Source organism: Coffea arabica, chromosome 4c, assembly GCF_036785885.1.
Source record: "Coffea arabica cultivar ET-39 chromosome 4c, Coffea Arabica ET-39 HiFi, whole genome shotgun sequence".
NCBI lineage: Eukaryota > Viridiplantae > Streptophyta > Magnoliopsida > Gentianales > Rubiaceae > Coffea > Coffea arabica.
This window is the reverse complement of record NC_092316.1, coordinates 51,634,413-51,660,627: the sequence shown is the minus strand read 5'-3', so window position 1 is coordinate 51,660,627 and position 26,215 is coordinate 51,634,413. Positions and strand designations below refer to the sequence as shown.

Sequence of the window (26,215 nt, the reverse complement as noted above, 5' to 3'; positions counted from 1 at the left end):
CAGCTAATAAATTCATCCTTCAATCAGATGCAAACTTTGGCATGGGATGGCCTGCCACTCAAACTATAGGCAACAATTCCTTCCTTTTGCTTCAAGGATCATTACATGCAAGGATTAGAGACTTAGTTGTGAAGGCCATTAATCAACCTAATGCTCTCATAATACTTTTATAAAATGCTCTAATTCTATTTTGTTATGCCTTATGTTAATCCCAAACGGTTTTGAAATCTTGATATATGGAAATCTTATTTTATATTAGTATCAGTGATTTACCTTTATTTTCGGATTGAACAGGACAAACTAAAGTGCTGGAATTTCATATGCTTGGGTGGTCATCCCAACTCATATCTAGCTGCCTAATAGAATTCTTTTCTGGTAAGTTTGCCTTTTACTCATCAACTTGATATTTATAACCTTATACAATTGTAAAACACCTATTTATGAAATTGGAATTTGGGCACTAGTTTCTTTATTTCTTATCAATTTAAGATAACCTCATTTCATATGGTGATGAAATAAGTAAAGAATGTGTTGAAATTTACTGAATGGTGATGATTCTATTTAAATAATCTCATTTCATATTTCAAAATTTGAACATTGAATACTTCACCTATGTCTTGTAAACACCTATTTTCAAAGTGGTCGGCTTGAATCTAGCCATGATATGAGTTACAAAATGTTATTATCATTTTGCTATGTTCATCTCTTTATTGATAGCGATGTGTTGAAAGAAACTATTTTAGAAAAGTCTTTATTTGTTGCTCCCAAACTCAGCTTCTTAGTTATAGAAATTCATGTAGGTTGTTGTGCTTTAGTTTTAACTGTGTGCATGAATTGATATACAGAGTTCTATAGTAATGAGATGGATCGACAGTATATACTGGTCCTATTTACAAGACATAAAGAAAGAGATATAATTTAATAATATATTTATTGTTGTTTCAACAAAAAATACTACAATGGCTTGCTATAGTGGCCTAAGAATAAGCAATTGATTAGTTGCATGGTACTTAGATATAGGCAGTCGAGGAAATTAGATTTTGTTGGTTTAGTATTTTAGTGCCCTTTTCTATAGACGAATCTTTCTTGGATATATTATTATCTTTGTTCTTTTATTATATTTGCTTATGTTATGTGAAGCAAAGCATAGCAGCTGTTCAATTATATTTGTTTTAGTATTATATTCTTCCTTTTCTGTAGTTGTTGCACTAATAGGTGTTGTGTATTGGTTGTAGGTTTTCTTTCTTTTTATTAGTTTTTAGGACTTCTGCTGCTGTAAAAAAAGTAAGCTGATCATCTGATGGCAGAGGTAACCATGCAACTTTCTAGTTCTAACTTTCTGGTTCTAAGATACATGTCATTGACATCATTAATTGTCCATTTTATGCAAAGCTTGAAGTAGTGATCAAAGATGATGTGCCTATGCATGTGCCTACGGTAACTGAAGGTGATTTTACTGTGGTAACTGAAGATGCCACGGAAACAAATGAGATCAGAATGAACAGTTAAGGCCAAACATCCAATGTGGTCTTGGAAGCAGGCCAGGGTAGAACAAGGGGTTCGGGCCAAGCATCCAAGAAGGAAAATGAAAACAGCCAAGCCATCTTACCCTGGTTCATATTTGGGGCATTGGCAGTTGGTGTGGCTGCTCCTACAACCATTTATGGAAAGAGTGGTGACACTCTTGAAAGAGCTGACGAGCTCTTCTTTCAAGAGTGTCACTGCCTTGGCTAAAAAATGGGCAACAGCGCCTCTTGCTGATGCCCACATTGACAAAAATATCACAACATGACATCATTCAGATAAGTTTTTCTAACTAGTAAAAACTGTCACATGATCGAAAGAAATTGGCTCATTTGCTTAGTTCAGATTCACATCCTTTGGTATAGGTATTGTGCATCCTTTTGAAACTTGTTTGTGAGTTTCCTTCTTCCGAAGTAACAAACCCATCCATTAACTTCTTCCCTGCAAAAAAGTTTGAAGGTAGATTGAAAGTCAGTGTCACATTTGCCTCCAATTTTTCAATTGGCAATACCATATATATGTTTTTTCTATTTTTCTATTAACACGATGTACCTGTGAAAGATTTGCATAGCTTTCTCCCAACTTATGATTTTTCAAATAATAGGAAGATGGCAAGTCATAACATTCTAAATAAATGAACAATATATAGTTAGCTACTTTCTAGATGTTTAGTTTTAGTAATCTTATAAAAGCCTTGTCATCTACATACATATTTGAAATTTGAAATAGACAATATCATACGTAAATTGGTTTTTTCTCAAACATTTTAAATATTCTTTTCTGAGCCTGTTAGTAAGATGAAAAAACTAAAAATACTGTTTAAAAATGCTATTTGTAAAAATACTGACAAAGAAAGTCCCAACACAAAATCAAGCCTACAGACAAAAAAGTCTCAATATAAACTATACTTTACTGGCAAAAATGTCTACTAACTATCGGCTATTGAAAAAAAAATCTCTAATAACAACAAAAACAACTCCAAGAAAAAACTATAGTATATGGTTAATGTATTCTTCTCTTCTCACACATATTTTGCCAAAAGGGCACATACATTGATTTATGAAATTTGTCTCCTATAGTTTTTTTGATAAAATTTTTAGGGTTCTACACTAGGTGCCTAGATCATTCAGTTTTGATAGGTATGAAATTTTTTAGATATGGATGTGTAGCTTGTTCTTGTCGTGTAATTAATATTATATTATTAATTTATTTCTCTTCTTGCACACATATTTTGCCTCCCTAGTCCCCATATACATTGATTTTATGAAACATATTTTTCTTATAGTTTTTTGATGAAATTTTTTGGGTTATACACTTTGTGCTTAGATCATTCAGTTTTGATTGTTATGAAACTTTCTAGGATATAAATGTATTCTTGAAATTTATTCTAGTTCTTTAGATTTTGCTATATGACGTCTATAATAGAATTTACATTAAAAAATGACATGTTTATGAAAATTTTATTCTTCCTCGACAACAATAATATGTAGCCCTCTAGTATTATGGTTGTCAGCCTTCTAATTTCATGTTTTAAATGTTTCTTCCTCCTTTTTTAGATACGAGTTTTTCCAATTGTGATATATTTTTGTGCACTCTCCGTAAATGGAGCCCCTATTGAATTCAAATTTATTGAGGAACATTTGATGTTCCTTTTTTGTTTACTAAAATGACTCAGTTGATATTCTTGAATGAAAGTTTCCATGCTTGAGCACGGAAAGTTCACTACTGATCGTCAACAATTTTTTTTTTTACCTAAGACAAAAGTTCTATTTGTACTAGATAGATGTATTCTAGTGATTATAGGATATGTGTTACATGATCAGGCGATAACATTATAAATCTGTGTGTATCTGGAATATTAAGAAGTATGTTTCTCTTCGAGTTCATGTTCAAATAAGGAAGGGAAAAGAAAATCTAAAATCTACTACTAATGCTATCGACGAAGTGTAAATCCTACATGACAGGTGTCGAATGCTACTCTTTTAGTTTAAGAGAGAGCATCATTCCACTTTATGCTTCAAACTTTATTTGAACTCTTACTTTGCACTTTATACTTTAATTCAGGTCATATTTTACCCTTTTTTTTTATAATCAATCAATTTTAGGTCCAATCATTAACAGTTTGTAGAAACTAAATTTTAAAAAAAAACATATTAGCAATAATACCATATTTACCAAGGATAAGGAAAAAAAACTAACATTTTCAAGTGATAAATAATTTTCTGAATGTGGAGAAATTATCAAAGGATTAAAAACTATGCTGCTGACATGCTTCATCTCCCTCATCTTTCAATAGTATTAGCATCATTGGACTAAAGTCCATAGTGGAACAGATATATATATTAAAATTAAGGTTGCTTCATCAAAAAAGGTTAAAGGATGCAATGTGTAGCACATTATATTTTGGGGTACAAAGTGAGAAGCGGTATAATTAAACCTAATACATATATTGTGAAATTCACCCATCTCTTCGTTCACCCTCTATAATTGCATCCTCTCCATCAGCTAACAAATTCATCCTTCAATCAGATGCAAACTTTGGCATGGGATGGCCTGCCACTCAAACTATAGGCAACAATTCCTTCATTTTCCTTCAAGGATCATTACATGCAAGGATTAGAGACTTAGTTGTGAAGGCCATTAATCAACCTAATGCTCTCATAATACTTTTATAAAATGCTCTAATTCTATTTTGTTATGCCTTATGTTAATCCCAAACGGTTTTGAAATCTTGATATATGGAAATCTTATTTTATATTAGTATCAGTGATTTACCTTTATTTTCGGATTGAACAGGACAAACTAAAGTGCTGGAATTTCATATGCTTGGGTGGTCATCCCAACTCATATCTAGCTGCCTAATAGAATTCTTTTCTGGTAAGTTTGCCTTTTACTCATCAACTTGATAGTTATAACCTTATAGAATTGTAAAACACCTGTTTATGAAATTGAAATTTGGGCACTAGTTTCTTTATTTCTTGTCAATTTAAGATAACCTCATTTCATATGGTGATGAAATAAGTAAAGAATGTGTTGAAATTTACTGAATGGTGATGATTCTATTTAAATAATCTCATTTCATATTTCAAAATTTGAACATTGAATACTTCACCTATGTCTTGTAAACACCTATTTTCAAACTGGTTGGCTTGAATATAGCCATGATATGAGTTACAAAATGTTATTATCATTTTGCTATGTTCATCTCTTTATTGATAGCGATGTGTTGAAAGAAACTATTTTAGAAAAGTCTTTATTTGTTGCTCCCAAACTCAGCTTCTTAGTTATAGAAATTCATGTAGGTTGTTGTGCTTTAGTTTTAACTGTGTGCATGAATTGATATACAGAGTTCTATAGTAATGAGATGGATCGACAGTATATACTGGTCCTATTTACAAGACATAAAGAAAGAGATATAATTTAATAATATATTTATTGTTGATTCAACAGAAAATACTACAATGGCTTGCTATAGTGGCCTAAGAATAAGCAATTGATTAGTTGCATGGTACTTAGATATAGGCAGTCGAGGAAATTAGATTTTGTTGGTTTAGTATTTTAGTGCCCTTTTCTATAGACGAATCTTTCTTGGATATATTATTATCTTTGTTCTTTTATTATATTTGCTTATGTTATGTGAAGCAAAGCATAGCAGCTGTTCAATTATATTTGTTTTAGTATTATATTCTTCTTTTTCTGTAGTTGTTGCACTAATAGGTGTTGTGTATTGGTTGTAGGTTTTCTTTCTTTTTATTAGTTTTTAGGACTTCTGCTGCTGTAAAAAAAGTAAGCTGATCATCTGATGGCAGAGGTAACCATGCAACTTTCTAGTTCTAACTTTCTGGTTCTAAGATACATGTCATTGACATCATTAATTGTCCATTTTATGCAAAGCTTGAAGTAGTGATCAAAGATGATGTGCCTATGCATGTGCCTACGGTAACTGAAGGTGATTTTACTGTGGTAACTGAAGATGCCACGGAAACAAATGAGATCAGAATGAACAGTTAAGGCCAAACATCCAATGTGGTCTTGGAAGCAGGCCAGGGTAGAACAAGGGGTTCGGGCCAAGCATCCAAGAAGGAAAATGAAAACAGCCAAGCCATCTTACCCTGGTTCATATTTGGGGCATTGGCAGTTGGTGTGGCTGCTCCTACAACCATTTATGGAAAGAGTGGTGACACTCTTGAAAGAGCTGACGAGCTCTTCTTTCAAGAGTGTCACTGCCTTGGCTAAAAAATGGGCAACAGCGCCTCTTGCTGATGCCCGCATTGACAAAAATATCACAACATGACATCATTCAGATAAGTTTTTCTAACTAGTAAAAACTGTCACATGATCGAAAGAAATTGGCTCATTTGCTTAGTTCAGATTCACATCCTTTGGTATAGGTATTGTGCATCCTTTTGAAACTTGTTTGTGAGTTTCCTTCTTCCGAAGTAACAAACCCATCCATTAACTTCTTCCCTGCAAAAAAGTTTGAAGGTAGATTGAAAGTCAGTGTCACATTTGCCTCCAATTTTTCAATTGGCAATACCATATATATGTTTTTTCTATTTTTCTATTAACACGATGTACCTGTGAAAGATTTGCATAGCTTTCTCCCAACTTATGATTTTTCAAATAATAGGAAGATGGCAAGTCATAACATTCTAAATAAATGAACAATATATGGTTAGCTACTTTCTAGATGTTTAGTTTTAGTAACCTTATAAAAGCCTTGTCATTTACATACATATTTGAAATTTGAAATAGACAATATCATACGTAAATTGGTTTTTTCTCAAACATTTTAAATATTCTTTTCTGAGCCTGTTAGTAAGATGAAAAAACTAAAAATACTGTTTAAAAATGCTATTTGTAAAAATACTGACAAAGAAAGTCCCAACACAAAATCAAGCCTACAGACAAAAAAGTCTCAATATAAACTATACTTTACTGGCAAAAATGTCTACTAACTATCGGCTATTGAAAAAAAAATCTCTGATAACAACAAAAACAACTCCAAGAAAAAACTATAGTATATGGTTAATGTATTCTTCTCTTCTCACACATATTTTGCCAAAAGGGCACATACATTGATTTATGAAATTTGTCTCCTATAGTTTTTTTGATAAAATTTTTAGCGTTCTACACTAGGTGCCTAGATCATTCAGTTTTGATAGGTATGAAATTTTTTAGATATGGATGTGTAGCTTGTTCTTGTCGTGTAATTAATATTATATTATTAATTTATTTCTCTTCTTGCACACATATTTTGCCTCCCTAGTCCCCATATACATTGATTTTATGAAACATATTTTTCTTATAGTTTTTTGATGAAATTTTTTGGGTTATACACTTTGTGCTTGGATCATTCAGTTTTGATTGTTATGAAACTTTCTAGGATATAAATGTATTCTCAAAATTTATTCTAGTTCTTTAGATTTTGCTGTGTGACGTCTATAATAAAATTTACATTAAAAAAATGACATGTTTATGAAAATTTTATTCTTCCTCGACAACAATAATATGTAGCCCTCTAGTATTATGGTTGTCAGCCTTCTAATTTCATGTTTTAAATGTTTCTTCCTCCTTTTTTAGATACGAGTTTTTCCAATTGTGATATATTTTTGTGCACTCTCCGTAATTGGAGCCCCTATTGAATTCAAATTTATTGAGGATCATTTGATGTTCCTTTTTTGTTTACTAAAATGACTCAGTTGATATTCTTGAATGAAAGTTTTCATGCTTGAGCACAGAAAGTTCACTACTGATCGTCAACAATTTTTTTTTTTTACCTAAGACAAAAGTTCTATTTGTACTAGATAGATGTATTCTAGTGATTATAGGATATGTGTTACATGATCATGCGATAACATTATAAATCTGTGTGTATCTGGAATATTAAGAAGTATGTTTCTCTTCGAGTTCATGTTCAAATAAGGAAGGGAAAAGAAAATCTAAAATCTACTACTAATGCTATCGACGAAGTGTAAATCCTACATGACAGGTGTCGAATGCTACTATTTTAGTTTAAGAGAGAGCATCATTCCACTTTATGCCTCAAACTTTATTTGAACTCTTACTTTGCACTTTATACTTTAATTCAGGTCATATTTTACCTTTTTTTTTTATAATCAATCAATTTTAGGTCCAATCATTAACAGTTTGTAGAAACTAAATTTTAAAAAAAGCATATTAGCAATAATACCGTATTTACCAAGGATAAGGAAAAAAAACTAACATTTTCAAGTGATAAATAATTTTCTGAATGTGGAGGAATTATCAAAGGATTAAGAACTATGCTGCTGACATGCTTCATCTCCCTCATCTTTCAATAGTATTAGCGCCATTGGACTAAAGTCCATAGTGGAACAGATATTTATATATTTATATATATATATATATATATATATATATATATATATTAAAGTTAAGGTTGCTTCATCAAAAAAGGTTAAAGGATGCAATGTGTAGCATATTATATTTTGGAGTACAAAGTGAGAAGTAGTATAACTAAACCTAATACATATATTGTGAAATTCACCCATCTCTTCGTTCACCCTCTATAATTGCATCCTCTCCATCAGCTAACAAATTCATCCTTCAATCAGATGCAAACTTTGGCCTGGGATGGCCTGCCACTCAAATTATAGGCAACAATTCCTTCCTTTTCCTTCAAGGATCATTACATGCAATGTATAGTATGTTATATTTTGGGGTAAAAAGTGAGAAGCGGTATAACTATACCTAATACATATATTGTGAAATTCACCCATCTCTTCATTCACCCTCTATAATTGCATCCTCTCCATCAGTTAACAAATTCATCCTTCAATCAGATGCAAACTTTGGCATGGGATGGCCTACCACTCAAATTATAGGCAACAGTTCCTTCCTTTTCCTTCAAGGATCGTTACATGCAATGATTAGTGGCTTAGTTGTGAAGGCCATTAATCAACCTGATGCTCTCTGTAAGATAGTCATTATGCTCCAACCAAGAATAGTTGCAACCCTTCGACAATGGTCAGAGAAATGGAGAATTGTTGCATTGCAAGAAGCTAAGAAGGTAGACTCATATGTAGGCCATCGTTTTGCTTATTTTTCATTATTTTTTTCATTGTCTTTGAACGTTAATTTTGAAAATATTGGGAAGTAGTTTTTTAGGTTCGAACCAAGACCCCATTTGGATACACTTTGATCAGTTTTTTGCAGGTATGATCAAAGAAGTTAGAAGTCAACCAATTAAAGTTTTAGGGACTGCTTATCATCACACCCTCCAGGTTAGCAAGCATGATGCATTAAACCAAAAATAAAAAATAAAAATTCATGATGTATGTATGGCTAGTATGGACCAATTTTAATTCGCTTCATTCTTCTTGTGCCACTTAAAATAAAAAAATATTTAAAATGACATTTTACTTCAAACAAAATTACATATAGTATCAAGTTCTCTACTTTTTTGTGTATGAAAGTTATCAAAATTTAAATTTGCCTACAATATTGGGTGTTCAAACTTAAAGATCATTGGGACTAATATTATTTTGCATGCACAGACTTTATACTACTTCTCACTTTGTACCCCCACATATATGCTACACATTGCATCCTTTAACCTTTTTTAATGAAGCATCCTTAACTTTAATATATATCTGTCCCACTATGGACTTTAGCCCAATGGCGCTAATACTATTGAAAGATGAGGGAGATGAAGCAAGTCAGCAGCAGTTCTTAATCCTTTGATAATTCCTCCACATTTAGAAAATTATTTATCACTTGAAAATGTTAGTTTTTTTTACTTACCCTCGGTAAATACGGTAGTACTGCTAATATGCTTTTTTCAATTTAGTTTCTGCAAACTATTAATCATTGGACCCAAAGTGGATTAGTTATAAAAAAATAAGGGTATAATGTGACCCGAATTAAAGTATAAAGTGCAAAATAAGAGTTCATACAAAGTTTGAGGCATAAAGTGGAATGATGCTTGCTCTTAAACTAAAATAGTAGCATTGATCAAATTCGACACCTGTTATTCATGATTCACATTTCGTCATTATCATTAGTAGTAGATTTTAGATTTTCTTTCCCTTCCTCATTTGAATATGAACTCTAAGAGAACCATATTTCTTAATATTTCAGATACACCCAGATTTATGATGGTATCGCCTGATCATGTAACATATATCTTATAATCACTAGAATACATCTACCCAGCACAAACAGAACTTCTGTCTTTGGTAAAAAAAAATTGTTGATGAGCGGTAGTGAACTTTCCATGCTCTAACACGAGAACTATACTGACAGGTGTCGAACTTATGCAATAATAAATATCTATTCGAGAAAAATATAATTTTTGTATATAGGGTGAGTAGGGTCAAATCCAAAGCGATTGGGGATCATTCGTTTCTTCTAGAGTTCAGAGTCTTGCGGGATTTTTATACAATTGAGGATAATTAAACAATTTAGATAAATTAAATAAAATAAAAACTAAATGACAATTTAGCAAAATTAAATCAATAATGAATAATCTCTAGCCAAGAAATAACTTTAGAGATGGTTCACTTAATTGATCATGGATGTAATAATAATTTCATTCAACTTAAGTTATAACTGCCAAACACGCGATGAAAATCAACTTCTCCTTATTGTATCGATGATCAAAGTGCGACCATTACTTATTTCGCTAATCAAGAAATAACCCTAGGCATGACCTTAGAGTTCAATTTTTCAATTGCCTTAAAAATTAGAGAAGTCCTGTTCTAATCAAATAACACGCTACGAGGGTTATTTTAAGTTAGCTCATATGTTCCTTGATACAAATCCAATCATGCCAGTCACTACTAATTTAAAGCAATTAAATAATTACGGATTTAACTGCTCTAACTCATTTTATGTTATTAGATTAAATTAATTATCGGTTGCCCTTGATATTCAAATAAAAAAAATAACTATAAGAAATTAAATCAGATAACATACGGATACCAGTAAAATAAAGAAAATAAATATAATCAATTCGATCTCACAATTTTATATGAACCAAATTCTCCGTTGTTACTTAATTAGAATGAAAAGCTTAGTTCATACCTAAGGAGAAAGCCATGCTCCAAGTATTAGAATTAATTGCTGAGGCCATTCTCTATGAAATAAAAATATCGAAGGAAAAAGAAGATCAAGACGTTTTTGTTGTTTCTTGCTAGAAAGAAATATAATAACGACGCCAATCTCCCAGACTTTGTTTCCTATCTCTACTAAAAGTTCCTTTCCTCCACGAAATCAAATTCCCACTAGGTAGTGGACTCTTTTCAAAAAGTCAAGATAGGCCAACAACACCAATGTCCTAATAGAAGTAGGAGATTACTTTTTCGGTGAAGAGACGGACTCCTACTGCTTCAATTTTAAGATTGCAGTTCACGTGCCAAATCTCGAGTTTTCGGACATGCAGAGTTAGATCTTAACGCGCCTATGCCAAATTGCATAAAAATTAGTTAAAATTCACATTTTTAACTTCTTTTCACTCCGAATCTCTACAATCAATACAATTACCAAATATAAGTAGAATCCACTAATTAACGCAATATTTGATAAAATAAAAGGGAAAACAATCATGAATTTTAGGACAAAAATGCAACCTATCATATACTTGACAATTAGGCGGGTTGATCGGATTTTGGCCGGGTTGATATTGGATTTTCACTTAAATAAGTTATACCCAACCTCTCCAATTTTAGATTGGGTTGAATTTGGGTTCGGTCATCTCAAACCCATGACTCAAATATGACCCAATATATTAATTAATACATTGTAATACATAAACTCTCTCTTATACATTTACACACACAAAAAGATTTTTTTTCACATACATAAACACATTTTAACATACATAAATATATTTTCACACACTAACACACTTTCACACACACAAACCCACACTCACTTCTTAAACTCCTTGAAAACACATCATACATAGAATAATATTTTTATATTGCTTGTATTGTGAATTTTAGATAATAAATTGTACATTTAAATAAATTAGCTAAAAAATTTTGTTTACGTTATACTTCTTAATACCACTAATTGATTGAAAGTTATTTTTGTCACAACTTATTTAACACTTTTATCATTCATATCTGCTCTATTGTAAGTTGTAAGATTTGTGTATTTAAATTATTGAATGCTAAATTATATTATGCTCGAAAATGTAATTAAAAGACATAATTTATTGTATTATAATATTGATAAGGAATTATTAACAATGAAATAAAACAAGTTAGAAAGAAGTAAAAGACTACAATTAGAACCAATTTAAAATTCTATTCTAGGTACACAAAATATTAACAAATAGAAGTAAGTAGCAATCGAAGAACAACAATTAAAAAAAAAAGAAAAAAGGGAGGAAAACAACATACTCTTAAAAGGCATAATAAATTATTATAGATGTCGTGCAAGTTTAACTATTATTGTAAAAGTAAAATAAGCACAAGTTTTCATTTTAAGTTTTTTTTTCTTTTAAATAAAAATTAAAAAAGTGATTGAAAAAAAAATTATGTATATATATGAGAATTTTGAATACAAATTAGTCAATAAATTGTTAACACATATCTAAATACAAGTGGTTGGGCGGATGTATTTGGATATTGAGTGTCCAAATATAAAACCCAACCCACCCAATAAATAAGTTGGCTTATTCTTACCCAACCCAATAAAATCTATAACCCAACTGACCCAACCCATCCTTTAAAATTAATAGGCGAATTGGGCAGGTTGTTGGACTTTGGGTTGTTTGGCCAAGTCTAATAGGAACTTTCATTCTGGAATATCAACTGAGTCTTAATGAATTTGAATTCAATAGTAGCTTCATTTATGGAGAATGCACAAAAGTGTATCAGGAAAACTAGTATCTGAAAAAAGAGGAAGAATTGTGAAAAACATGAAATTAGAAGGCTGACAATCATAAGACTAGAGGACTACAGAGTATTGTTGACCCATACTTTTGCAAGACTTAAAGGGGGTTACCACCCCACGGATGATTGTGCTTTATCTTGCGCTCTGTTGACTTGACTTTATTTTAATGCATCTTTATTTACAAAAAAAAAATAGAGTATTGTTGTAAAGGAAGAATAAAATTTCCATCAACATGTCGTTTTTTATGTAAATTTCTATTATAAACGTCACAAAGTAAAATCCAAAGAACGAGAATACATTCAGAGAACACATCCATATCCTAGAAAATTTCATAGCTATCAAAGCTGAATGATCCAAGCACCAAGTGTAGAACCTAAAAAATTTCATCAAAAAACTATAGGAGAAATATATTTCATAAAATCAATGTATATGGGGAGGGAAAATATGTGTGCAAAAAGAGGAATAAATCAACAATATAATATTAATTACATGATAAGAACAAGCTACACATCCATATTCTAGAAAGTTTCATACCTATCAAAGTTGAATAATCCAAAATATTTTATCAAAAAAATATAGGAAATAAATTTCATAAAATCAATGTATATAGGGAGGCAAAATATGTGTGGGAAAAGAGGAATAAATCAACAATATACTATAGTTTTTTTTTCTTGGGGTTATTTTTGTTGTTAATAGAGATTTTCTTTTTTCAACAGCCTATAGCTTGGAGACTTTTTTGTTAGTAAACTATAGTTTATGTCGAGACTTTTTTGTCAATAGCCTGGATTTTGTGTTGGGACTTTCTCTGGCAGCGTTTTTTCAAATTCTTTTTTTTTAACAGTATTCTTAGTTTTTTCATCGTACTAGCAAGCTGAGAAAAGAATACTCAAAATGTTTGAGAAAAAACCAATTTATCTATGATGTTGTTTATTTCAATTTTCAAATATGTACGTAGACGACTTGTTGGCAAGCCTTTTATGAGGTTACTAAAACTAAACATCTAAAAAGTAGCTAACTCTATATTGTTCATTTATTTAGATTATTATGACTTGCCATCTTCCTATTATTTGAAAAATCATAAGTTGGAAGAAAACCATGCAAATCCTTCATACGTACATAGTGGTAATAGAAAATAGAAAAAACACATATATAGTATTGTAATTGAAACATTGGAGGTAAATGTGACATTGACTTTCAATCTGCCTTGAAACTTTTCTGTAGGAAAGAACTTAATGGATGGGCCTATTAATTTGGAAGAAGGAAACCCACTGATAAGTTTCAGCAGGATGCACAATATCTATACCAAAGGGTGTGAATCTAAAATAAGCAAATGAGCCAATTTCTTTTTATCACGTGGCAGTTTTTATGACAAAAAAAAAACATATATATAGAAGGAAAAGAAAGATAATCCAAGCTTGATTACCTAGAATTTGAACATGAGGAGCTCAAAAAAGGCTCAGAGAATTTTGCAATGACTTTTTTTGAGAATGGAGTTAGGCATTGGTTTGCCGATGAACAAAATTAGCAACTCATGCATGATGAACCTCTAATTACTCTATTTACCGATACAATGCCCTAAAAATAAACAAAATTAACAGTGAAATTTCTCGAAATTCATGCTGAAACTGGAGTTTAGAAACATAAATGAGATTGAGATTGAGCTACTAATAAGTGCAAAAATCACTTCTAGTCTAATCGCGAATTCAATGCTAGGAAAGGGAGAGAGGTTAATCGATCGAAATGGTGGATTTCGATTTTAGGGAGAGAAAGGGACAAAGTCAAGTGGAAGTTGGGGTTGATTTAATTTTGAATGAAGTGAGTGATAAGGAAGAGAGAAATGAGGATGTTGTCCTTTTTTTTGTTTTTTAAAGTTTTCGCTATTTACTTTTTGGGGATAATTTCACAAACCTCCCTTGAGTTTTCTGACTCTTGCACTAATACCCGCGAGGTTTTAAAATTTTTACTGACCACCCCTGGCAAAAATTTGAGACTTTGCTTACATCATGATGGTTGAAATTACCACTTTGTCCTATGAAGTTGGGGCTTATTACTAACTAGCGTAAATGCATCAACAATCTGAACTTCGTCATCATTAGTACTACCAATAATCTCAGCATGTGGTTTTGAGTAGCCACTCAAACTACTTGTTAGTTATGTTTAGCTTAATGTCTTTTGTATTTGGTGGTGCTGTAAAGTTCACTGATTTCTTGACTATAAGTACTTTTGAAAATGGCTCCTAACAGTCTTTTAGAATTGTGGAGTTGCAATCCTCATTATCTGCATCTACTGTTTATTGTAGATGGTGTTTTGTATTATTGGATTGCACTAATGGGTATGTGGATCTACTACTGATATGCTTAAGGCATTTTAGCTAATGTAATATCCCTTTTAGCGTCTTCAATATGCCTTATCATTTCCTCCATCATAGATAACTGGTTGCTAGCTTGACATACTACTCTTCTTACTACATATCTAGGTGCATGATTGAGTCAAATAATGTAGCCATTTATTCCTTCATACTTAAGTTATACTGCTGCATACGTGGGTTTACATTGGTTTATGATGAATTCCAACTGACATAGCCTTCTAGTTTGAATTGCCTGTCACTAAAAAGGCACAATACAGTTGGTACAATGTTGCGGTAGATTTGCATGAGTTTATCCAATTGATTTTACATTTTCAATGAACATAAATATAGCTAACAATATGAAGTTGATGATGAGCAGCATGTTCCCTAAGACTCCCAATTGTGACAATTGTCCTTTCGCTCTGTATATTGCGGTTGCTTTTTTTGCTGTTAATTTCTTCTTCTTCACCTCCGTCATACCATTTGAAATACTTGCACTTTGAACAACAAAAATACAACTTGTCCAGATTTTTTTTACTCTCAAATATCTTCACTGTTGCTTTGTGATTACGATAGCAATATCTATTTTTAATGGTGAAAGATGTTGATGAATTCCATGATTCTCCCTTATGGCTTGAAGAGGCCATAATTTCTACTAAATGTTTTCACTATGAACTCTAAATGTAGTACAAAACAATAACTTTGTATGCACCCCACATCTTGCTACGTACTCACAGTCATAATCTTGAGGGTAGGCAGTTGTGATGTTTATATACATTGCTAAATAAAAAATCTAGCCATTGGAACTTGCATTAGCCATTGCTATGGCTGTTAAAACACTTCTTATGTTTCCATGTTGTGCTTGAAAGTTTCTATATTACATTTACACCCTCTCAACTTTACTAATCATTTCAACCTTTTAAAGATTTTCAATCTTCTACTAATACAAGGACCAAAAGGGCATTCATGGAATAAAAATATCATCTCACTCATGAAAATAATATTTTAATGCTATTTGGATTGAATTGTTACCAATATCTCAAAAGCAAGGGTGGTTAATAAAATTTTAAAAACCTCAAGGGGGGTCAGTGCAAGTGTCAAAAACATCAGGGGAGGTTTGTGAAATTATCCCTATTTTTTTAAGTGAACTTTCCAATTGTTCCGCATTTTCTAAGTTTTCAACATTTATTTTTTAAGTAACATTCCAATTGGAGAAATTCTAACAACATTATGAGTTGTCACGGGAGAAAAATTACTATTTCTTTTATTTTTGCGTTAGAAACATGGAAAATTACTAAGTGACAATATTCAGTTTTTTTTGGTCACTGCATTCAGGAATAGTATTATTGACAATATATTTTGACAACAATATAAGTTATCATAAATAGATAGTATTATGTGACAATAAACTATATTTTTAATAAATTTAATTTATTTATGACAAAATTAGATGCTGTCATTGTGTTGTGACTGAAAACCTTATTTCTTGTAGTATTAACCTAATCTACTTAGATCACTTTTTCTTTAATTTCACCTCATGTAAAATGACATTAGCCCTCGTCTACAAAAATTTGGGAAAGTTTCAACTCATCATCTTTTGAACAACATATTTCTGAAACAAGTGAATAAGAAACAAGTAGATCTTATTCGCGAAACCATGTCCAAATTCATGGCACATATTTATCTGGTAGGGACACGGACACATTTAGGTCTACTAAATTCTTAAAATGTTATTCCAAATAAAAAAAGGAAAATATTATTATTGCGCATGTATGTGTGTGCACGAAGATGTGCAAAGAATAGTTTACTAATATTTTCCCAAAGCAAGAGTGGATAAAAATGTGCATATACATGTACAAATGAATGAATATTAAGAAGCACATGAGAAACTATGTTGGGTCATAATTGGGTCTATAGTTTTGAATTAACCCAACTTGACCAACCCAATGTTAATCCATTTAATAGTTGGGCAGATTTAATTATAATTTATTTAATCAAAATCCATTTCCCATCCTTTTTTTTTTTTTAGTGTAAGTAGAAAGTCTCGAACTTGAAACCTCTCCCTCCCACCGTACCACCAATCCATTTTCAACCTATAATAACATATATAAGCGAATGCATTACAATATCTAAAACCAAATGGATCCTCAGAAATTTCCTCCAAAGAGCCTTCCCAAATCCCCGACTAACAGATTCCTATTACTAATTTATCAAAAACTCGACGAACTTATAATCCTTGGAATGTGCTAGTTAGAACCAATAAAGTTTTGATTTATAATCTAAACTCTTTTTTTTTTTAATAAATCTAAACTTGAATGTCCAATCATGATTTTAGAAATGACCAATCATAAAAACATCAACTAAACAAAACGTTCACTTTCATTCACACCCGTTAACCAATGGATACGCCCGCTAAAAGTGTCCCATGGGGGAGCCTGAGAAACCCTTCGGTCAAACTGTAATCCAAAGCCCAAAATATAGTATATTTTGCTCTTAAGACCCTAAGTTAGGAAAAAGCTATGCAAATCCTTAATAGGTACACAGTGTTAATAGAAAATTAGAAAAAACATATATAGTATTGCCAATTGAAAAATTGGAGGTAAATGTGACACTAGTTTCAATTTGCCTTCAAACTTTTCTGCAGGGAAAAACTTAATGGATAGGCCTGTTACTTCGGAAGAAGGAAACTCACAGACAAGTTTCAGCACAATGCACAATATCTATACCAATGGATGTGAATGAGTCAATTTCTTTCTAGTATGTGGCAGTTTTTGCTGATTAGAACAACTAATCTGAATGATTTCATGTTTGTAGGTGTGGTAACAAGTTTTCCAAAGAATGAGAAATCTAAAATACTAGATTTCAAGCACTGGTTAGAAAGTATAAGTAAATTAGCATTTTCTGAACTTCAAACTGTGCCCTGTTTTATACATACTGAAGAAGATAGAAAGTAGATGAAACTTAAGCAAAAGTGAATCAGTGGAGATGAAACTTAAGCAAAAGTGAATCAGTCTAGTCATGCTTCTAGTTCTAATCATACTGAGACTACCTAGCCATACTTACACCAGGAATGACCCACATTGGCAACAATTTGTCAATGTGGACAACAGGAGGAGTGGCTGTCAATTTTTTAACTACGGTAGTGGCACTCTTGGAGAGCTCACCAGCTTTGAGTCTCACCACTTCTTTTGGTGAAAATGACAATGCCATACATGGTTGCTGCGGCAACCACACAAATTGCCATAGCCCCAAGTGAGTATAGTTTAGATTTGTTCCCAGTTGAATAAGTACAGTTCAGATTGTCCTCTTGTAATATTACTTGAAAGAATAATATGTTGGGTATAAAATACAAATGATTGCATTGCCAGTAAGTGTATTTAAACCTGGTCATATGCCACTTGGGAGTACCACATCACATGGACTATTAGAGCCTCAACTCACAAAGATGGAAATAACCTTAGGGATGTGGATAGCAAATGTGGTGGGAATCATAACACTACTAGGGTGGGGGTTGTGGTGGTGGAATTATTTTCGATTTGCTCTGCCGGTTACTTTCTGGCGTTTTGGAGGCAGAACCACGACGAAGCTTCCTCCTGGCCACATGGGGATTCCATTTTTTGGAGAAATGCTTCATTTTCTTTGGTATTTTCAGGTTATCCTTCGGCCTGATGACTTCATTAACAATAAAAGAGACAAGTAAGGTTTTTCTCCATGCTTGAGTTTTATTCCTTTCTTGTTCCATTTTATTACTAGTAACTTCGGTTGCACAATTGCCCCTTATTGCTACATACACGGCGGCCATTGGCCCAAGTTCATGGCATTTGGCTGTAGCAATTTCTGCAACATCTTGTAGACAATTGCAAGTCTACTTCCTCAAGTGCAAGTTCTCCACACGTTAGTTATGTGTCTTCTGATGAATTGAACTTAAAAAGGATCAATCTCACTGTCAAATTATTGTAGTGTAAATGAAATTTGGAATATGAAACGAATGCCACAATAATAGCTAACAACTAATATTTTGATGGATCTCTGATATTCATTTTAATTGAAGAGCATGGTTTAAAATTATCCTCAATATTTTTGAACCTAGAAATGTGAATGTTGTAGACATGTATTGATGGGGGGATTATTTTCTGCAAGAAAACATATTTCTCTTAAAACATTTCATAAACATTAGCATTTTTCTTAAGTTTTCAGGTCATGACACGTTCCTTCCCTTAATACAGTATAAAAGAAGAGTTTATATGCAGTCTAATCAAATCACATAAAAATCCCTAATGCTTCAACTTTATCAGCTGATGGTGCTTTGTGGTAAAGATTTTCACTCAAAAAAGGAATGGAGGGAGCTAAAAGTTTACCAGAAATTGCAACATTGCAGTCTAATCAAATCGCATAAAAATTCATACTGCCCTCAACTTGTTTAGCTGGTGGTGTTTTGTGGTAAAGATTTTGACTCAACATGTCATTTAGCATGCTTGAAAACTGTCTACAATCATAAATTTCTAATCAAATTAACAATAAATGTGAAGGACTAGGACAGGATAATTTATAAATTTGATGGGAGCTACTGCTGTAATTTTGCCTACAAATAGGCAGGTAAAGGTAATGTCATGCCACTCTAAACCAAAGTTATTGAACCCAGTCTGTCTAAGCAGTTCGAGCAGCTAATCCGGTGAACTCGCTATTTAACTAGGTTGGATTGATAGTTGGAGAGGATAATAAAGATTTCTATTGATAAGTCATTAACCCGTCGCTTCAATTGGTGAACACTGAAGCTTAATGGATTTAATCACCAGTTCAATAATTATATTTTCTTAACAATTATATTATTTCATTATATTATGACCCACTAGTTCAACCAATTAACTCGTGATTAAACCCTTGAACCAATCTAGTTACCAGGCTGAGGACCAGGCCGGATTTAATTATTATGCTCTAACATGTTCCGAAATAATGAATTGAATAAATTGTAGCGTTTGAATAGATGAAGATCATAATTATTTTATGCTCCAAAAATATATTTGAGTTATTGGTGACAAGAGAATTGATTAAACAAACTATATTCATTTTGTCAAAATTGATGTTGCCTAACCTGTTTTGAGAAATTGATGTTGTCACCGTGTGCTCATGTCAAATCCACAAGTTGTCGATTAAGTGCGAGGTGAATTGACATTTCTTCTGCCTAGCACAGTATTTCGACTTGTTGGTTACAAATTGTTAAACAATAAGCTTTCCACCAAAAAAAAAAGCTACAAATTGACTTCATCAGCTGTACAATAAAATTAATTAGAATTAACAAGATGCTTCCGAATTAACCATTTAAATCAGATATGGTGATGGAGAAGGATTGTACAAAAGCCATCTCTTTGGTTCACCCTCTATAATTGCATCCTCTCCATCAGCTAACAAATTCATCCTTCAATCGGATGCAAACTTTGGCATGGGATGGCCTGCCACTCAAATTATAGGCAACAATTCCCTTCTTTTCCTCCAAGGATCATCACATGCAAGGATTAGAGGCTTAGTTGTGAAGGCCATTAATCAACCTGATGCCCTCCGCAAGATAGCCGTTATGGTCCAACCAAGAATAGTTGCAGCCCTTCGACTATGGTCAGAGAAAGGGAGAATTGTAGCATTGCAAGAAGCTAAGAAGGTAGACTAATATACGTATAAAAAATCTAGATCTATATAAAATTTTCTTGATGCAAGTTATCATACTAATTTCAACTTTCATGAAATCTCTCTAGGCCATCATTTTCCTTATTTTTCATTATTTTTTCACTGTCCTTGAAGGTTACTTTTGAAAATATTGGGAAGTACTTTTGCGGGTTCGAGCCAGGACCCCATTTGGATACACTTGATCAGCTATTTGCGGGTATGATCAAAGGAGTTAGAAGTCAACCAATTAAGATTCCAGGGACTGCTTATCATCACGCCCTCCAGGCTAGCAAATTTACTCTTAAGCTAAAATAGTACAAAAATGAGTAAATTCCCTTTATGGGAGGTTTTTAATTTCTAGAGTTCCAATTCTTGTATGAGCTAGACTTGAATTCCAATGACTAATCACAAATTTGCCATTCCACAGTGTCGGAAGAAGGTCATGACAATTTTGACCAAGGAGATAAATAAGAGAAAGTTTGAAGGCAATGCTGCAAGAGCTGAGTTTGATTTGTTGGACCAACTCTTGAACCTAAAAGATGACGATGGTCACCAATTACAAGATGAAGGGGTGCTTGATAACATTGTAGGCCTAATAATTGCTGGCTACGAATCCACTTCACTTTCAATTATGTGGATTTTGTATTATCTCGCCAAGTACCCTAATGTACTAAAAAAGCTACGGGTATAAGTAACTTCCAAACTCTAGCTAGATGACAACCAAAGATGAACTTCTTTACTTGTTCTTGATTACATTTATATATGTTTCCTTTTTCATGACTCTAAATCGAATGAATTGTAGGAGGAGCACATGAATGTTGGTACAAATGGTGATTTCATAACACGTGATGACATTCTGAAATTGCAGTACACAAACAAGGTATATCTGCACCAAGATTATATGACGGAGATTAGTTAGGAAATGCTAATACTATTATTAATTTGTTAAAGGTTCGTCTATTTGGTGTCCTCTAAGGTAACAGACTAAGAAGTAGGTCTATTTTTTTTTTATAAATGTAGAAGAGTAAATTTTGTTGAAAAGTGTTGCAATTAAGGGAATGATTAGTAATTTTAAAGGTTTAATACTGCCCCCAAACTTCTTTTTTTTTTTTTTGTGCTTAGCTAGTTCCTTAAGAACACCAAATAGAAAAAAGAAAGAAAAAAACATTTACAGTAACATAGTAGTCGTGTGCCTTCTTGAAAATCTCATCATTTGTGGAGGATGCAGATGGTGGCGATGATGCATCTTGTTTTATAGGAACGTATTTTATAGATCCAACTTATCCCTTTATCATATAGTCAAAATTTATATATACCATCAGTTACTTGACATGGTACTTTATTTTTGTTTGATACCACATAAACAATTATGTGGCTAAGCATTCATAGGCAAATAGTTACTGTACGTATTCCTATGCATTTTCTTGTGTATTATTGCTTCATTGCCTAATTTACTCATATTTACAAGCAGGTTGTGGAAGAAACAATAAGACTAGCCAATGTATCAGCATTTGTTTTCAGGACAGCTAAGAGGGATGTTGAGTACAAAGGTAAAAGCACTCCATTTCTTTTAGTATACAGAATAGAAGTACTTAGGATGCGCATGTAGGAGGGATGCAGCTCGTCTTCCTCTGCCTAAAAACTGTTGAAACTCTTTCTTACAGGATACAAAATACCTAAAGGATGGAAAGTAATCTGCTGGCTACGATACATTCATACAGATCCAAAAAATTTTGAAGATCCATTGTGTTTCAATCCAGATAGATGGAACGTAAGCACAAATATTATTTGCACCTGTATTGAGAAGACGAATTTTGGGTTATGCATTGATCAACTGTTAGATATTTCCTTGATCAGGAACAACCAAAGCCTGGGACATTCTTGGTCTTCGGTGGGGGTTCAAAGATTTGTCCAGGAAATATGCTTGCTCGAATGCAGGTTGCTATTTTTATCCACCATCTGGTTGTAGGATACAGGTGAAATTTCTATGCGTCACTGTACCCTTTTTTTTTTTTTTTTTGGAGTCAAATCTTTTATTCACTACTTGTGACAACATTAACAAATTTAGATACATGCCATATATATAAAATTTGGTATTCAAATTTAAATTGAAATAAACCAATATGCAGCCAAATCCGTCAGTGTATACACTGAATGTGTACGAAAAATTAATCTTTTGTTTTTTTTTTTGGTTGAGAACACCAGCTTTTCTTTCTTTCCAAAGGAGAAAGAGAAAAGCATAAATTCAAAATCCAGTAATTAATATTTATTAAGAAAATAAAGTCTCACAACAGTGTAACTTTGTATGTATGCTTATGTCATACTCATATACTTATGAACAAATTTTCAGGTGGCAACTTGTTAATGCTGATGCGGAAATGAGTTATCTCCCGCATCCAAGACCAATTGATGGGGTTGAGATTAACATAAGCAGAACCTAATAGCAAAAGAAGGCCGCTGTTCTATTTTGTGCTTCATGATCTTGTTTGGAGTTTTCAGCCTTAATCAGTCTCTTTTAAGAAGTCATCACGTTTGCAGGCCCTTTTCTTCTTCGTTCTTTTTTTTTTTTTTTTGGGTACATTTTATGTTGATCTAGCAAAATCATAGTAGTTACTAGAGTGTAATAACTACTTGCAACAAGTTTGAAACTTATTCATCTAATATATGGTATATCTATGTAATAAGTTTGTTAAGTTTAGGGATGGCAACGGGGCGGGGTTGGGGCGGGGGACCCCTCCCCCGTCCCCCGCTCCGTTGCCTATTAGTTCCCCCCGTCCCCCGCCTCGCCCCGCCCCCGCCCCGCCTTCCCCCGCTTCCCTCGCGGGGTTAATCAAATTTTATTATATAATTTTATTATAATTAAATTTTAATAAATAATCAAGTACTAAAATATCAACACATCACCAAATTATTATTCATTGTAATTTTACAATTGAAACTCATAAAAACAATCAAACAGAAGTTATTTGAATACAATCCAATATGATGAAATAAATATAACTAAAATAGTCAAATTTTCACTTTTAGTACAAATGCAATCACTAATTCATCATTGTGTTTGTACTTTTTTTTTGAGAAAAAAGTGTTATTCTATTAAGTGTAATTAGAAATTTAGTATAAATGTATTAGTAAATTTAGTATAACTAATTAATAAATTCTATTAGTAGACATGTATAATTATTCATATAATTGATAATATCAATTATATTACATAAACTAATATACATTATATAATACATCTAACTAATAATATCATTATCATAAGTTTATAACTAATTAACTTACATATAATATATAGTCATTTATATATATATATATATATTATATATATATACTTTTTTTTTTGCGGGTGGCGGGACGGGGGAGTATACCCCCGCCCCGTTTCTATGCGGGGGGAAAAAATTCCCCCCCGCCCCCGCCCCAGCCCCCGCGGGCACCCGCCCCTATTGCCATCCCTAGTTAAGTTGATTGTCCAAAGTAAATGTTTAGTTAGAAAATTATTGGGACACCGGATTCTAGTAATGTTCCGCCCGTGGCACCAAGCTTCCTCCTGACCATATGGGACTTCCATTTATTGGGATGACTACATTAATGCTAAAAAAGAAAAGTAAGATTAATTTGCTCTTTCTTTCCACTTAAAAACACATAAAACATCAAGCACAAATGCCATATACAACCACGTTGATGAGCCTAATTAAGGTATATACACGTAAGGATTTTGTTTAAATTATGGAACTTGTACATTTAATTCAATTCCAAAATTATAGGATGATTTAGGTGCCCATTTTATTTTATTTTTTTAAAACAAATCATTTCCCTTGTGGTTTGGTTAACAATCATGGAACCCCCTATCATTCAGGAACACCCAAATAAATTCTTTGTGCTTTGGACTGATGTGGAATGTGGCCAGAAATCATTCAAATTGATGAAATTCAATGATAAAATGTCAAAGTCAAATTGATAAATTGACAAATTCACCCTTTCACTACTTGTTTTTTTTTTTCTTTTTTCCTTTCTCTCTTTCTCTCTCTCTCTCTCTCTCTCTCTCTCTCTCTCTCTCTCTCTCTTTGGGAAAAGAAGAGATTATTTGAAAACTTATATTTTGGCCTACAAAATCTTAATTTTCCCCAAATGCAAAAGAGATAGAAGGAAAATAAAAAATAAATAAATAAGAAACAAAAAATTCCAAATCTTTTCTGACTACAAATATCATTATAAGTTTTTTACCCAAATCTTTTATGGTATTTACTAGTTCTTATTTATCAATTTTTATATTTCAATTTCTTCGATCTTTTTTATTTTTGGAGGAAAAAAAAAGTAATGAAAGGGTACATTTATCAATTTATTAGTTTGACTTTAATTTTTTTACTATTAATCTTTAGTTTTAGCCAAAAAATTAACGATGACACATTAATCCAAATCACGAGAGAGTTATATATATATATATATATATATATTTAAACCATAGGAGCGTTTTGTGGTAAAACACCAAATCACAATAGGGTAAAAGGTGATGTACCCAACAATAAACAATGGTCCACCATCTATTTTTCAACTATTACCATATTCGTATCCATCACATAGCTTTCTCGTGCCTTGTCAATTACTTTCTCTAATTGAATTGATTTATTTATTGCATCAATATCACAAATTCATACATTAAATCATCCCATTTTGAAGATGTACATTATTCTTTTTTATGTTTGTAAAAGTATTTTTCTTCGACATATTATTGGTCCTGACATTCCATTTCAAAAAAGCATAAAAAAATAGGTTACACTGTACTTGCTTCAGAGTGCAGGCCTAGTTCATTTGATTCACGCCACAATCAAAAGAGAAGGAAACATTGGACTTGGTTTAATCTTGATCGATAATTTATAATTTTTTTTAGATATTTTCCCACCAATATTCACCCATTCAGTCCATGCGCCACACATAGACTAAGCCTATTCTCTAAAGAAATAAAAAATCTTATTGAAAAATAATATATACATTTCAGTTTTTGTTTCACGCACGTTTTTATATCGTAAAAAAGAGTCTTTTAAACTGTTGAAAAAAAAAAACAAAAGAGAAAGTGTATGAACCCAAAAAGTACTGAAGTGCAAAACTCATTTCCCAAAAGTTTTTTGTTATGCATCATTAGCCCATACTCTTTGAGAAACAAAACAATTGTTTTGTCAACCACACTTAAAAATATGAAATAAAAGGAACCTTCAGAAAGACTATACATTTCTTATTAAATGTTTTGGAAATCCTTTTTTAATCAAATATTACATGTATTTAAAATTTTTCGGAGGGAGGGATGAACTGGGTGGTTCGAAGAGATAAAATGTAAGTGAGCGGTCTCGAATTCGAACCCTTCCACTTACACTATTAAAATAAATAATATTTATAGTTTTCAAGAAACTGGGCATACAAAATAAATTCTTTAAACATTCTATATTTATATTCAATTCTTATTAATTCTTTATATTTTAACAGGGGGTTTGATCTGCCAGAGATTTGATAAGTCAAACAATACAGGTAACAAGGTGAATTCATAAGTTACCTTCTTTGCTTCTTCATATGCTACGATTCTGCCCCTCTGTGCCCAGGATCGGAGGGCACTGACGATGCGGGGCTGGACCATCACCATAAGGGCCACCCTGTGGGGAGCATCAGGCTTATTGATGGCTTTTACCACACTTAAAGATTCTGAGTCTAGCGTGTTCTGCACCTTGATTGGCCCAGTGGCATTAAGTCTTTCTTTGGGCAGTAGGTGAGGGTTGTTCAAACCTCACCTGTAGCGAAAGAAAACAATCT

At 32.4% G+C, this 26,215-nt stretch overlaps 1 protein-coding gene across 1 annotated transcript; it reads left to right on the top strand.

The window, feature by feature from the left end:
* Positions 1-20,810: 20,810 nt before the first annotated feature.
* LOC113739348 (ent-kaurenoic acid oxidase 1-like) lies at positions 20,811-22,854 on the top strand. Its single transcript, XM_027266562.2, has 6 exons — positions 20,811-21,098; positions 21,216-21,293; positions 21,885-21,963; positions 22,078-22,184; positions 22,271-22,389; positions 22,764-22,854. The coding sequence occupies exons 1-6, from the start codon at positions 20,811-20,813 to the stop codon at positions 22,852-22,854; spliced, it is 762 nt and encodes a 253-aa protein (XP_027122363.2).
* The last annotated feature ends 3,361 nt before the right edge of the window (positions 22,855-26,215 follow it).